Source organism: Lonchura striata, chromosome 10 (genome assembly GCF_050655825.1).
Source record: "Lonchura striata isolate lonStrDom1 chromosome 10, ASM5065582v1, whole genome shotgun sequence".
Taxonomy (NCBI): domain Eukaryota; kingdom Metazoa; phylum Chordata; class Aves; order Passeriformes; family Estrildidae; genus Lonchura; species Lonchura striata.
Window position 1 is genome coordinate 12,997,201 of NC_140712.1, and position 15,882 is coordinate 13,013,082.

A 15,882-nucleotide genomic window follows, 5' to 3' on the forward strand; every position below is an offset into this window, starting at 1 on the left:
CAGCAGTCACCTGGTCATGCTCCCAAAACCTCCTCGTGGAAGTGCTCCAGCCAAGCCCTTGGCTGAGGAACCTGCAGGCTCACCTTCACTGCAGCAACGTGAAGGGGCTGGCACACACATGCCACAGCTTTTCCTTTAACACTCATCTGGCTGAAACTCTGAGAAAACAGTAACTTGGGTCACTTAGACTCTCAAAGTAAATTGGTTTTTTGAACAGAAAAGGTTATATGGACACCACTGTATATTTCTGCTTTCACAGCCACAGCACTAGATGGGATTCTCCTCGCTCCAGGCTGCAGGACAGAAGGAAACTCTTGGGAATCTCCTTGCAGGATGCTGCATCCCCAGAGCACGTCCAGGGAGAGCTTCTCATGCTGCCATGAGCACCCTGTGTGAGGCAGTGACTCTCACAACTGCCCCAGCTGCAGCACATCTGGCAGGGTGTGTACAAAGCATCACAAACAGCCATTTTTGCTGGCCATGTTTTTATTTGTTTTTAGTTTTAAACAGGGGAGCCAATGATACATCCAGTATTTCAAAAAATCAGAAGGTAAAACAAAATTTTAAAAGACTGAGATGCTACATGCTATATTTAACCTAATTTTATTCATGCTTGCTTTTGAGGGGGGCTGGGAGTGGGACAGGAATCATTCAGTAAAAACATACAGTAAAAACAAAATGTCTCACCATATAGAACTTTAACCTACAGTAATGTTGTACCTTAATTATTTCCATGCACACAACTAACATTACAAAATTTTTAAAAAATGAACACAATTAAGACTTCTAGGAGCATTTGATAATAAAGCAATTCCTAATTTCTTTTGTAGAGATCAAGCACCTCCAATTACAAATTCCTATACACAGTGAGTGCTTTACTTGAAATGAAAGCTAAAAAATAAAAATAAAAATGTATTGGATAGCCTCAGAATAAGCCGATGTTAATATATATCCAGCTATGTAGGCAATAAAACCATAGTGCTAAACAAAAACTTTTATCTGAAAAGTAACTCAAAAATTGACTTTCTATAATTACAGAAATATACTTATTTGCTAAAATAAATAAAAGTGCTGCATATTAACACTTCACTATAAAGAATGCATACCAGAACATTTATAAATATTGAATGATTTTCAATAGGAATAGCTACTACAATAATGCTGGCTAAATAGAAGTGCATAATGAGAAGCACTATGGGTGGTTAATGTTTTGCCACATACTGCTGTTACCTTGAGGTAGATAACACATGCGTACCAAATTCTGCATTCATTTCAGTTGCTGCTGGTATCATGTGTCTAAGAAATGTGTTGAGTATGAAAAACTCTAAAATACGCATGAATGAAAAAAATGTTTTGGGAAAAATAGATATTCTCATGCAATTATGTACAGTCTCACTGTGTAAATTTCAAGGCAAGGTTCTTTTTCTGCAAAACATGGACACTGTTTTACTGAGAGAATGTTTTTTTATTAACTTGGTTTAGTGCATTTTTTGTTACCTCCTGCATTTTGCATTATTTTGCTCTATTCTTTAATTTTGTGTGCAAACGACATGCCAGTTTAAAAACAAAACTAACTCATGTATAGAAAGTAATTCTGAATTGTAAAAACAATGGTAAACAGAAAACTAATGAAATCCATACCAAAATTACACCATCTGATTCAAGTAAAAAAATTACTTACACTAGTAATAAAAAAAGACAAACACATCTGATGAATATAAAAGAAATGTCTGCTGAGTGTTTTAGTTTAGATGTTTCAGAATGCTGCTGTAGGTTTTGTGGGGAATTTGGGGAGATGATTTCATAGCAGAAGGCGTTAGTGTGGCCTGGATGGACTTGAGAGGCGAACCAACAGGGCTGTGAAACTGAGGAATACCTATAGCCTCAAGCTGCTTGTTGAAGAGGAGTTCCCCACTGTTACTGAGAAAACTCTCTTCTCTTTCCTTCTCCCCAAGCTTCCCCTCTTCTACTGGCTCAGGTTCTAGCATTTCAGCATCTTCTTTCTTACTAAAAAATTTGTCCAAATAACTGGTGTAAGTATTTTCTTTTTCAACTTGTTCATCTTTCCTTACTTCGCAACAGAACTGGTCTATGAGGAAGCACCCCTCCCCACCACTGACAAACTGACTGTCCCAAGAAGTTTGGTACAGAGCTTCTAACTGTGCCAAGTTGGCCATTCCTTTCTCCTGCTTCTCTCTGCTTACCGACTTTGATATTATTCCTTTCAACTCTATTTGAGACACTGAACTATTCAAGTCATTTAATTTATCAACATCAGTAGACTCATGTTGTAAACTAAGCTGGATGGTTTCTGCTATAAAAGAATCAAAGTCAAACCCCTGATTCTTCTCCCTTTCTTTTTCAACAAGTTGCTGTGATGCTTCCTCAAGTGCTATCTGAGCTTTCACCAACCCATTCTTTTCACATTTAGACTTGCCCTTCTTGTCAGACTTTTCTTTGCTTTGTTCCTTCCAGTTTGAAAGATCTATAATAAGCTTGGGCTCATAGTAATGGTTAACTTCACTGTCTCGCCAAACTAAATTATCTAGGTATGAAGAGGATCTCATTTTGTAATTACAAGTGTGACTACACTCCAGATCACAATACTTGTTTTCGTGGTGATCTGAATACTGCCAGCAAGGCTCAGTAGAGAAGTGGGTGTCAAAGGCAGGATCCTCCAGGTACTTCTCACGATCTCCATCCAAATATTTGCGAGGATCTACCTGTACTTCTTCTTCATCAGTTACGTCAGAAAGAGCCCTTGGATCACGCTGAACTTCATCAGCTTCATAGTTATTATGAATAGGCCAGTCATGGTCTGAAAACTGACTTTCATGGTATCTGTAAAACAATTTTGTAAGTGTTAGCAGCTAAAAGCAAGTCTTCTGGCTCCCAAAACAGAGGCAGTCAAGTTTAGAAATTCCCTTACAAATTAATGACAATTCAACACAAAGTTCTTCCTTAATCCAACTGAGTATCTCTTCCAGGCTGTTAATTTAATATAGCATGAAGAAACAGAATTATGTACAACAGCTCACTCCATTTACAGAACTTTTTCTAAAGCGTGTTTAATTGACTTGAGATGACTACTATGAAATCTCTTTACTACAATATGCATTAAGCATTAGATAAGTCAATCATAATTAAAACTCTCCTTAAAAATGTTTATTTTTAGAGAAGTATTTTGGGAAAAAAAAAAAAGTAAATATTAACTTTAGCTTCTAGAGTCCCGAGTGCAACTCAGGAATCCATCAGCATATCCAAGTTGCATCTAACAGATTATAAATCCAATGATACTCTATAATGGAAAATTTTATTCTCAGGTCAACTCAAGAGGAAGAAACAGAGAAAAGGAAATAATGCCCATGAAGCAATGTCACTTCAAGCACAAAACTGTCCAATTATGTTACCACAGTAAGTGATAAATTTACCTTTCCCAATTATAAATATGGCTGTGACTTTCATCCATTAGCAGAATATCATCAACCTCATCTTCAATGTGAAAAGGATGACTTGAAATAGGCTCATCCGTTGGAAAGGAATAAATGCTCATATAAGGATGGGACAAAGCTTCTTCTGCTGTCAATCGATCCATGGGACTAAATGTCAAAATTTGCTCCAGAAAGTCCAGTGCTGTAGAATATAAGCTACCATTAAATGGGAAATTTCTGACATTTAGAACTTAACATTAAGGTGCAGTGCCTTGTACTAGAGGTCCCTAGTTGTTTCAAGGTAGCTGCCTGTGAACTACCAGCTACTAACAGTGCACTGCCAAATATGCATCCTGTAGCCATCAGAAAAAGAGAGAAGTCCATTCTAAGATCAACCATAATTTAACTTAAAGCATGAAAAAATAGCAAGAGACAGAAAGCTTTAAGCTGAATCAGTATCCACCAATGGAACTGCTGTTACTTTGGCTGTGGGACTCTCTTCTAAAAACATTTGAAAGACAGTCCTGCTATACTGACTCCATTCCAACATTCCCTTGTATTTAAAAGGCCAGTGTCTCAAAACAGAGCAATTCCAGTGCAAATAGGTCCAGCAGAGTCACAATTCTACTCTAAAGATAACCAAGCAGCCATCATGGAAGTAAATTTCTTTTATTAGGGCAGAAGACAATCCTCCTTCAGAGAACACAGATTCTTCTAACTGAAACTTGCTTTTAACAATCACACACCTGCACCTCAAAGCTGCATACTATTTGATGATTTTGAAACATCAAAACGTTGAATGAAGATTTTTTCACTACTTACCTTCAGGACTGATGCCTGGAAGCAACTGAGTTAAAGGTTTGTGTGGCTCAGTCATATCATTTCTAATGTAAACTGGAATTACATTGAGAAGCTCCTGACGGTCCTCCTCATGTACGACAGGAATTGATTCTAGAATCAACTGCATCTGTTCAAGTTCATGTGCACCTGGGCACCAAAAGAAAAGACAAGCAGCCGTTTCAACTTTAAACATTTCTGATCCCTGTATATGAAAGGCATGTTAAAATCTTGTGCTCTGAGCAGCTATTTCCAGTAAAAGATTATAATCTCCTGCCACAGGAAAGGCTGAAGTTCTGAATTTAAATGATAATAAACCTGAAGAGCTCTCAAGAAATGCTGTGGCATATGAAGAATTACAGACCTGCTACTCACAGATAAAGAGACCTAACCTTAAGCTTTTGTAAGGGTGTTTTCACCATGGATGAGGTACTCTACAGCAATACCATTTTTATCATACACTATATACTGCTATCCTCTTTCAACTGATCCACCTAATTAATACAGTATTTGACCTCACTTTGAATTGTATGTCCCTTACTAATAAAAACAGCAGTAGTTTAGCTCCGAAAGACACTTTGCAGGCCACAATCATTTGTATTAATATTCTACTCTGAAATCTTCCTTTAACTGTTAAGTGCAAGACAAAAATCACCTGGTTACACGGGGTGATGCTCTTTTTGAAAAAAGTACTCTATTATGATTGAAATTACAGTACTCTTCCAGCACTACCTGAAGTTTCCCTGGGTAAGTACAATAAGGGCCTATACAGCAGGTCAATTTTGAATAATGAACAGCATCTGTATTCAGTACTGGAGTACCCAGAAATATAACTCGCCAACTACAGCTTGTTGCTCAGCTCCAAGGAGGATGTGGGATCCTAGAAATTCAACTAGCAAATGAAATTATATAGGATTATTTGCATGCCAGTGTTTCCTTCCTTCACCAAGCAGCTCTGGGCAATCACAAGCAATACTGATGTATGTGACAATAAATATAAAAGTAAATGGGGCCAGTAAGAGACTCTACCATCTCCAAACTTCAACGCTCTCAGTTCACTTCAGTGCCTGCACAGCACAGCAGTCTGCACTGAACATCCTATCACATACCTGCCAGGTGACTTGAAAAGCTGAGACAAAGTCACTGCAGAAAATCTGACAAGAGTTCCCCAAATCGATCAGTACTGCTTTGTGTTAATGTCTTTACTGGACTGAAAGAGCAGTTTTGTTCTGCTTCAGACTACAACAAATTACTTAACATGATCTATCAGATGTTATAATGTTTGTAATTTGCTGGAAAACAGATTCTACTGTGTAATTAGTACCATCCTAAAAATTAATTAGCTTTCTGTCCACTATCGGCGAAATAACCATTGCAAAATATTAATTTAGAACAAATAAGCAGAGAAGTTGTTTGGAAAAGCTATTGAGTTCCTCTGCCTCAAAACTTCCTTTCCCTCACTTGTTCCAGGTATTCTGTAATATTAATCTGTGCTCTTCCTTCCCATTCTCATCAACTTTCTAAACAGCAGGATTCCTAAGGGATGGCTAAGAAGCAGACAGGATGTTGCAATTAACAAAATCAATCCCTCAAAACAACTCTGCAGAAGAACTTTATTCAGAGTCTCAGGGCAGAATAATTATCCTATCTCCAACCATCTTCCCTTTCCAAATGCATGACGTCAAGAAATCCATTTTTCTTTAGATGAGAAAACTGCAGCAGTGCTACATTTTCACAGGAGTACAACTATATCTAAAATATTTTTCTAAGTATCTAACTAAGTATCTAACTAAGGCATATAAACAAGCCTACAAATTAAGGATTTTGGTGACTAAGAAAGTTTTTAAACAGAATTCTAACTCTTTTATTGGCAATTGGGCCAATAAAAAACTGTGACAAATACCAATGATACTCAAAGGAAAAAAAAACACAAAATGTTTGCAGTTGTGATCAATATATGCTGAATTATGAAATCTGCAGACTTTCTCCCACTGGGAACGTAATAAATCTTGTATCAGCAAAGCATTTAATACTCTGGGGACATTACTCCAGTAGTCAGTAACTCAAAGAGTGAAACACTTGCTGCATGTTAAGAGAAGCCTCTGCACGTATAAATTTATACTGACTTATACAAAATAATGTTTTCAATTGACAGTTCTCCATTAACTATTTAATGGGAAGAAACTCTCAATTCCATTGCCTTTTCATGCAAAGCTAACAATGACTGAGAGGTGTGCTTTCAGTCCACAGTCCTTGTGTCTAAAGAAATGTGAATTCTGAAGTGCAAGCTTAGCTCTCAGAGGTTTTATCTGTATTACTCCTATAATTCAGGCCAACAGGAGCAAATCCAAGAGTGAGCCTGAATGAGACAGCTGCTGCTGAGGCCCCAGGGTGCACAAAAATAAACATTTCCAGAGGTATTTCAGCAGTTTGCTCATCTGTTCCCATGGACCGAGTGCTTCTCAGCAGGTGGTGATCTCCTGTAGTGCAAATAACAGTTTCACTTTACCTAAAATGCTCTAGTTTGTGCTCTGAGCTAGGTCAGCAACATGGTACAGGATGGGCATCAAGAGATAGGCTCCAAAAATTTGCTCCTGATGCTAACCAAAGCTCTAATATCAATGCACCCAATGAGACCAGAGCATTGCTTCCTATCTCACCTGAAACAGTTGAAGGCTGCACATTTCCTTGCTGTATTGCACTAAATTTTACACCTTTAAATCTATGCCCCTGGGACTTCATAATTTAAAATATAGCGAAGCAAGAAGTGATTAGGTTGACTACATTAAAAAAAAAAATATGCATATGATACTCAGGGTATTCATAATCCTCAAGTACTCCTGGATACACCAATTCACTTCTTAAGCAACCAATAAATTTAGCTTAACACAATTACAGATATATTTAGTGTATGACTTCTACAATAAATTATGTTACTAAATACATAGCTAAATACACACCATTACAAGTAATGAAATTGAAATACCTCCTGCTTTATAGATACATCAATTTATTATATAACTGCATAATAATATAGTATATCCTGACAGTCAATGACTACTAATGCTAGCCACAATAACTAATCTTTCTTGAGGAAGATAATTAAACAGTACCACTCCTTTTATGAACATACCACTGATTTTATTTTACCCACCTGCAAAGAGTGTTTTCCCAGTCAGCATTTCAGCAAAGATGCAACCTGCAGCCCACATGTCAATGGCTTTAGTGTAGTTGTTAGGAGAAAGCAAAAGCCGGGGCGATCTGTACCATTTAGTAACCAATCCTTCAGAAAGATGGCCCTAATGAAATTAATTTAAAAATTCTATTAGATTTTTAAGACTTACGGTTTTTAATTTATTTTTTAATGCACTACTAACACAATTTTTTTAGTCTCAAAGTCCCAGGGATTATACCGTGTGCATGCTACTAAACCTTCTTTCTACCTTTACAAATATCTTTGTGAGTCATCAGCAACCTTATACAAATATGACACTATTTATTAGTCAAATGAGGTACTGCAGCAAAACTTTCTCATTCCCAGATGCCAAAAAAATGATGATGATACTGAACTCTCTTGTGAAACATCTAGACCAGGAGGACAGTATCTCTAAACCAATCCCCCAGTACTTGTACTACTTATAATCTTATTTAAGGCTTCAATAATTAAATACAACTAAATGTTGCTCTTAATCTCAGGTTCTGTCTTCACTATTAAAACCTTTGCTTTTCTGAAACCATTTAGTAAAAAAAAAATATATTTTATGCTTGCAGTAATCCTATCTGAGACAAATCATGCTAAGGAGGCCTTCCACAACCTATCTACCTGTGTAAAAGGGGGAAAGATGTTAAGAAAGCACAGTTGTCAATGCATCACTTAAGATATTCCCACTCTCTGCATACCTTGTGGGAATAATGAGGATCCATGATTCGTGCAAGACCGAAGTCACCAATCTTCAGCACCAAGTCTTCAGTATTAATGAAAAGATTAGCTGGTTTGAGATCTCTATGCAGAACATTTGCAGAGTGAATATACTTGAGCCCACGTAGCAGCTGGTACATGAAAAGTCTGGCATGATCTTCCAGTAAAGGGCCTTGCTCTAGCAAATTAGCCAGATCTGTCTCCATGTATTCCTGGACAATGTAAACACAGTTCAATTCTGTCAGGGAGCCCACATCATCTGTTAACCGGCTTCCACTGGGACCAAGAATTTCAAATACTTTGACAATGTTATCGTGGTCAAGTCTTCTAATAATTTTGATCTCACGTAGAGCATGTTTAACACTCTGGGGATCTGTCAGGACAATTTTCTTGACAGCTACTCTTTTGTCACAGTCATTATCGACAGCAGAAAAAACTAAGCCGTTTCCACCACAGCCCAGTGGTTTTAAGTCCATATACCGAGAGCCCAGATCAAAACCATGAATGTTCATGAGACTTTCAAATTTTTCTGCCATTTTAAAATTCTTTACGTTTTTCCTCAAACTTCTAAGCTTCTGTAAACACACGGAGACACTTCCACTGGTATCTGAAGGAAAGGTCTTAGAGAAAGGGAGAAGAAACACTTGGCTTTGACTGCAAGATGGTTTCTTGACACTCTCATTTCATTATGAAGCCAGCCAGGCCTGTTGTGTCCCCTTGAATTTAGAGCCTGTAAGCTCTAGAACTCAAACTGAGCATAAGATAGAAAGATTGCAGCATTCATAGTTCAAGAAAGGTGCAGCATTTCTGCAGACATTAAAGAAAATACTCACAAGAAACTCAAACGGAATGAAATGACATACTATGCACTCAGCTCTACTGTGCTAATCTGGTTAACATTTAACAAAAATGTGAATAAATATGCACATAATAGGCTTCTATTAACATCCTCCTCCTCACAGTGCAGATACATTCAGTGTTGGACTGGTCCTGAGCAGCGTCATTCTATGGTGCTGGTAAGCACTATTTTTTTTTCCTTCTTCCTCCTTTTTCTCTTCTTTGTTTACAGTCTAGTTAAATAGGAAACTGGCAGCTCTTGATTTACAAAAGATGCCTTCTGTTAATGATCAGGTGGCTCTAGCTCACCACAATCACAATCAAAGCTACCATCCATTTTACTCCGTGGCAACCTGAAAAGCAGAGAAAAATACATCAGTACCCCAGCACATACAAAAGTCCTCCTCCTCCCCCAACTCACTGAGTTATCCTAAATATACCACTTATTTACTGTCCAGTTACAAAACAAATAAATCATAAAAAAAAATAACCAACCACCATTTCTAAAACATATGTTGTGAATATTTTTGATACAATCTATTTCATTTATACATCAATAAATCCTCCAGAGTCTTAATATAGAGACTAACAAAGCAAACTTGCTTTGTTAAGAGCTGTTAAGAGACAAGCCAGAAGCAACAGTATCCATAGCATCTGTCAGTAAATTCTGAAATAATTATTTCCACTAAACTTCTATCTGAAACACAAAATCAGGTTTAACTATTTCAGCATAATAAGAGGTAACGAGGTACTGGTTACATGAAAAGGGTGGCTTGTACACTCCAAGTATGTACTGAATATACAGCACACATCCAATGTCACTTATAAAGCTTTAGTCCTTGAGATCTTAGATAAAGTTTAGCAACATCTCAAATAATAACTCTGCCTCTATAGACTCATTGTTACAGGAATCATAGGGGTAATTCCTACATATCAGACAAATATTATGGCTTTATCAATTACTTCTATACTTATCCAACCTAGATTACAAAAAAAAAACTAGCAGCAAGTACATTTTACAGAGTAACTATATGTTCTACGACTATGTCCCCTAACATACGGGCTCTTTCAGACATAATTTAATTTTTAATAGTGTAATGAATTCACCTACTATTATGAAAAACCAAACAGGCAATTTTCTCAATAAGTTCCCGTCAGCACCAGCAGAATGCAGTCATAAAGACCACATGATGCATTTTTGTACAACATCCTCACTTCTTTTAAAAGCTCAAAAATGCCACAAAGGGAAGAGTCAGAGGTGTACGCTACACAGTGTGGTAAGCTTTGGGCAATTCCACTACAAGTCACTTGAATGTTCTTCCCCAATATGTATAGGTCACATCAAACCACCAAGTGCCTCCTGTTGAATCTTAGATTAACACATTTCAGCTCTTCCATAAACATAAAGGTCATCACACTATCCCAACACTTCAGAATTAATTATATGAATGTTTTCCTTTAAAACAGTGCTAGCCTTTCAGTGGGACAACTGTGAGCAAGCAAAACAAGTCTCCTCACTCCTAACAGAGCAGCAAGAGCAGCTGACAAGTTATTAACATATTTTAAATAATGGCCCCAATTCACTAAAGAAATCAGAATTGTATAGAGAAAAAGGAAAAAAAAAAAGAAAGAAAGGCACACTGGCAATGAGAAACAAGACTGTTTCAACACATTTAAATATTACCCTTCCTTTGGCTCGAGCCTGACTGTCATCAAGACACAGCCCCAGTGCTCAGCCTCGCTCCCTCCTGCCACACACCACCTGCCCCCAGGTATGTGGACAAACACTGGGAAGAAGGAAACACATGCTATCCTCTGCTCAGTTTTTCTTTTTAAATAGATATCACCAAATGTAGTATTTCTGAACTGAAAAGCACTGAGCTGCCCTCTACTGATGTGGTATACCCTGCCACAAGGGTGATCTTCAGAGCTTTCTCTGCCTAGAACATGGAACTTAAGATTGCCTTAAGATTCCTTTCTTTGTGCATTGGCAAAAGTCCTAATTTTAAACAGTGTTTTGCAAGAGTTATTATAGTCTCAGTACAAACACAATAAGGTAACAGTACTACTTTTCCCCAAACTATCTTGAATTTTTAGCAACATTAAGACATTAAAGAGAGGACCCCTTTTAAAATACCTATGAAATTATTTAAAGAACAAAACTAAAATTTATCTTAAAGAGGACAGCATCAGTGACTATCCAATACTGTTCATTCTGCCAGATGTCTAGCCTCTTGATTTTTAACATTTTTAAACTTGAAAGTATTTTCTCACTCACATGTACTACTTTCAGGTTCACTCATTTGGAGCTGCTGCCTGTACAACAGTTCACATCACCCCATTCACCTTTCATTCCAACACCACCCCCAGCTGTTACCGAAATTGAAATTTGTACCAATACTTCAAATTTCACATTAACTTCAAGTCCAAGGCCTCTGTTCAATTACCCTGCATTAAGCTGTATTTTACCTCTTTGGGACCATCTACAACCAGTTGTATTCTGCCTCATAATTAGGCTTATTGTTTCACACCACTGATGTTTTCAACATGCAGCAATACTGAAACTGTTTGCACCAGCTGTGTGACACATCTGGAAACTCTCTTTTAGCTAGTTCCATTAAACAGCCCAGGAACAGATTCAAAACCATGCCCATCAGCAACAAAAATTAAGACTTATCATCTCTTTGCATAACTCAGATCTTACCCCCTACTGGCATGAGTGAATGCACCAATGAAAGGTCTGCTTCAGGGAGAAAGAGAAATACAGCCCAATCCTGAAGTAGGAGCCCTAAAATTTTCATTCTGTATCTCTATGCATTTTTAATCATCAGTTTACACTTATCCTTCTACCAGGTGTCCACTAATTACAATGTTTTCAGAGAGCACACAATGATCTCCACAATCAGACTGATTTAGCCAAGAAAAAAAAAATGCTGACAACATAAGCAACAAACCTGGTGCAGCCTTCATTTGACCTGATCATGCTCCAAGCTTCCTATCTGTGAATAAATTACTGAATCCCATGTTCTAGCCACTTGAAATGTATAATGGACTCCTGTATAAAAAAGGGGGTTTATCATCCCAATTTGTGCTGAACAGGCTCCTGACGCAGGCACTGACATTTTCATCTAGGCTGTCACCTTGCCACAACGTCCAGGCTTTTTATAAGTGGTACTTTTACTCCTTCCTCACACAAAGTTTAAAGAGTGAACCACAAAGATATCGGTTCCTTAAGTGGTTTATAACTATGGTTTTAAAATGGGTCAGTTCTTGGGAGAGGGTAACAGAAGTGACCCACAGAAGGCTTTGAAATCATCCCTAGCGATGATCATCACACTTGGCTGGCTTCAGGCATTGTGCAAGCAGCTCCTTCAAATCATGCTCAACTCCTGCACGTGGATTTATCACAGTTTTCAGGAAACAGGATGTACACCAAAATAGTCAGGTATGAGATATTTACTTTGTCAGAAATACAAATAAGACTAAAAGATACCAGTTAATTTGATTATGCTGACCATATAATGATCAAATTATTACTCACAGAAGAAAGACCGAGAATGACTAATGACATATTATACAATCTGCTAAGTACTATCTCTTTGACTAAAAAATACGGGGCACAGAAGAACTTTTTTTTTAGATCAGCCACGTTGCAGTCAGTAGGCAGAGTGAGTCATCGTCCAACTCACGAAACTGCTGCTTTCTAAAGCCTCCTACTTGCTCCCCACACTGTTTAGGGAACTCAGTGCTGGCAGTAAGCAAATGTTACTATTAGTTTATAAATCTTCTGAAGGATCTGTAAAAACACACAAGAACCCAGTGTACTTTTTTGCATTGTGTTTAAAAATGGTTTGGCTCTCCCTTTAGATAATGATGAAAAGTCCCCAGAAGAAGCCCACCATCAGCTAACCACAGCCGTCTGCACCTCTGCAGACCTGCTACCATCTGCTGTTCCACTGAACAGGTAACCAGTCAAGAGTGAATTTGAGATAACAGCCACACAAGTAAGGCCTGAGCTTGAGCAAAGGGCTGAAATGAAAGTTCCCATTTTAGCTTTAGAGCACACATTTCCTAAATGCAATTGCCAAACCAAGATGCACCTCTATTTTAAGCCATCACTTTCCGGAATTTGTAACTGCTCTATTAACACATAATGCCGTGACAGCGTTATTTTAATATGTACACACACATCTATATAAAAAGCTTGCTGGCAACAGCAGTGGCCATACGACAACACACGGATCGCCGTTTCTGTTTCCACAATATAATTAAGAGCCATTGTCAAGCTGAACCCAAACGGCACTGAAATAGCCAGAAAAAAAGACACATCCTACAGACGCCAAGCGAAAGCATCCTGCCTGCCTAGGCAAGGGTACCTGTTCCCAAGTCCCAAAACTCGGGCAGTCTCTCTCCAACCCATTTCCGTCGGGTGTTTCACGATACTTATTAAGAGCATTAAGTCACTTTTCCCACAAAGGGTTCCCGGAGCCTGCGGGCGCCCGGGAGCAGGAGCGAGCGGTACCTGCGCCCTGTCTGGTTCGGCTCGCAGAGCCGCGCTGAATGCAGCAGCAAAACTTCCGCAGGCGGCGGAGGCCGGACCCCCGGCAAAGCACATCCTTCCTCCCGCCGCCCCCGGGCCAGCAGCCTGGCCCGCCCGCCGGGCCGAGGGACCCGCGCCCGCCGTGCTGGGGGCCAGCCCGGCCCGGCCCCGCCGAGCGGCCCTACCTTCAAACGCCCTTCAGGCCGCGCCCGCCGCCCCCGGCACGGCCGGCCCCGGGCCCGGCGCCGCAGCCGCCGGCAGCGCCCCCCGCGCGGCCGCCCCCGCCCGCCCGGCCGCGCCGCTCGCCCCGCTCGGCCCCGCGGCCGCCGCAGTGCGGAGGGGCCGGGCCGGGCCGGGCGGAGGGAGCGGGGCGGAACCGAGCGGGCCGGGGGCGCCGCCGCCGCCGGGCGGGACGGAGGGAACAAAGCGCCTTTGTGCGGCGGGGCCGGGCCCGCGTGCGGCGGCCGAGACCCCCGCGCCCCCCGCCCCTCGCACTCACGGGCCTTCCCAGGCTCATCGGGGGTGCGCTGCTCACACGGCCGAGCCCCGCGGCCCCGCCACCGGCCCTCGCCCGGCGCCCGCCCGCCTCGCCGCAGTTGCCGCTGCCGCAGCCGCCGCCATGTAACCCGGCGCGGAGGGCAGGGAGGGGCGGCGCGGCGGCGGCTCCGCCCGCCAGGGGCGGCCCCGGGCGGCCCTCGGGGCCGGGGGCGGGCCGGGAGCGGAGCGGCGCCCGGGGTCGCTGCGGGCTGCGGGCGGCCCTGACATGCGCTCGCTCACCTCACCGCCTCGGCCGCCGGCCCGAGTGCCCGGCCGGCCCCAGGGGTTCCGCAGTCTGGAAGCACGGCTGAGCCCCCCGCAGCACGGAGAGGCGGCAGGCGGAGCGGCGTGCGCCGGAGCGAGCGCGGCCGCGGCTCTCCCCGGTGGCCGCTGCGGCAGCCAGAGCTGCGCGACCGGGAGGCCCAGCGGGGCCCCGCCGGACCAGCGCTGTCCCGGCGCTTCGGGGTGCGGAGCTCCAGCAGCGACAGGCGGGGAAGCGCCCGGGTGCGCCCCGTTCAACTGGCCCCTCACTGAGCGTCCCTCTCGGCGGAGAAACAAACAGTTGGAAGGCAACAGGCGGGCGCGGCGGGGGCAGTTCCGTTCCCCGGAGGTGACACCGGCTCAGATGTTCTGCAGGCTTAATGTCACGGCCCAGCTGAGTCTTCTCCACACAAGCAAATCATTGCCATTGCTGTCACCTCTAGATACCACAAACGATTTCTGTCCTGCTATAGCATCTCCCTTAACAGAGGCACTACGTTAAGGCAAAACAGAGGTTTTGCTTTTCCCCAAAACCACGATTAATACAGCAAAATAAAGAAAAACAATGAAAACTTTACGTTTTTCGCCCATGAGACTCGTATAAAGCACTCTTGCTAAGGAGAGAGAAGCATGAGGACGCCAAGCCTCTAGGTATCAGAAGAGCCTTCTGCTTCCACTAACCCAGTTTCGGTACAACTGTCAAGGCAGGGGTGCAGTTTTCCTCTTCAGTCCCTTATATGCCTTCCCAGTGCAGGATGGCTCAAAAGTAAAACAATCAATAAAGTAAAACAATCAATACTCACTTTTTCTGGTTAAACACAGGTTATTTATAGCTAGTACTAGGACAGAAGTTATATGCAATAGGGCTCTATTGCTCTGCTGCCATTTGGACAGAAGCATCCAATTGACCTTTGCACTTTTAGATCATGTAACTTTATTTTTTAAAATAAGTCATATATCAACATCCAAGGATCTCCCTACTCAGCTTTTCTAGTTTGTAAAGTAACTTTTAAACTCTCTTCAATTATGCAGCAAACGTCCTCTGTTTCAATTAGTCAGATGCTCTGCTAGCTCTGATACTGACCCCACTATCAGGAGAGGTGACCTGGGCATTTGGCAGTGCAGCACTGTGCTCACAGCACACATGCAGAAGTCAGTAACCAAACTGACACTTTATATTACAATGCTTGCTAATTGATAGGCAGCTCACCATGCTGCCAACAGTACAGAAAAGTCAGAAACAAAGCTTCAGTTCTTCTGCCCACCCAGCAAAACAGAGCTGGAAGATTACTACACCACTGCTCCAGAAGGCCGGTATTTAAATACACTCCATAAAGAAAAATCTGCAAGAGTGCATATTTGGAAGAGGTGATGTTAGGATGGCAACCAGAGCCAAGCCACAGAGGAGTTTTTACTTGAATTAAAGGAAGAGATTTGGGGCTTAAAAAAAAAAAAGGCAGGAGCAGCAGTGGTTGTATATCTAAGTCCTGAGCTATTTAGTTAATTAAAGAACTCCTCCA

At 41.5% G+C, this 15,882-nt stretch overlaps 1 protein-coding gene across 6 annotated transcripts in view; it reads right to left on the reverse strand.

Moving 5' to 3' along the window:
- Positions 1 to 468: 468 nt before the first annotated feature.
- Positions 469 to 15,882, reverse strand: part of MAPK6 (mitogen-activated protein kinase 6) — a 28,257-nt gene continuing 12,843 nt past the window's right edge. For 2 of the 6 annotated variants that reach the window (XM_021537444.4, XM_085588754.1), the window contains 5 exons: positions 8,169 to 9,377; positions 7,423 to 7,567; positions 4,254 to 4,418; positions 3,432 to 3,633; positions 469 to 2,841 (listed from right to left, as the gene is read on the reverse strand). In XM_021537444.4, coding sequence (XP_021393119.1) covers positions 1,743 to 2,841; positions 3,432 to 3,633; positions 4,254 to 4,418; positions 7,423 to 7,567; positions 8,169 to 8,723 — 2,166 coding nt within the window. In that variant the 5' untranslated portion in view covers positions 8,724 to 9,377 and the 3' untranslated portion in view covers positions 469 to 1,742. Of the gene's footprint in view, positions 2,842 to 3,431; positions 3,634 to 4,253; positions 4,419 to 7,422; positions 7,568 to 8,168; positions 9,378 to 13,546; positions 13,601 to 13,749; positions 13,847 to 14,063; positions 14,224 to 14,341; positions 14,668 to 15,882 lie in introns of those variants that run through there. The other 4 variants (XM_021537443.4, XM_021537440.3, XM_021537441.4 and 1 more) reach the window with 4 other exon arrangements.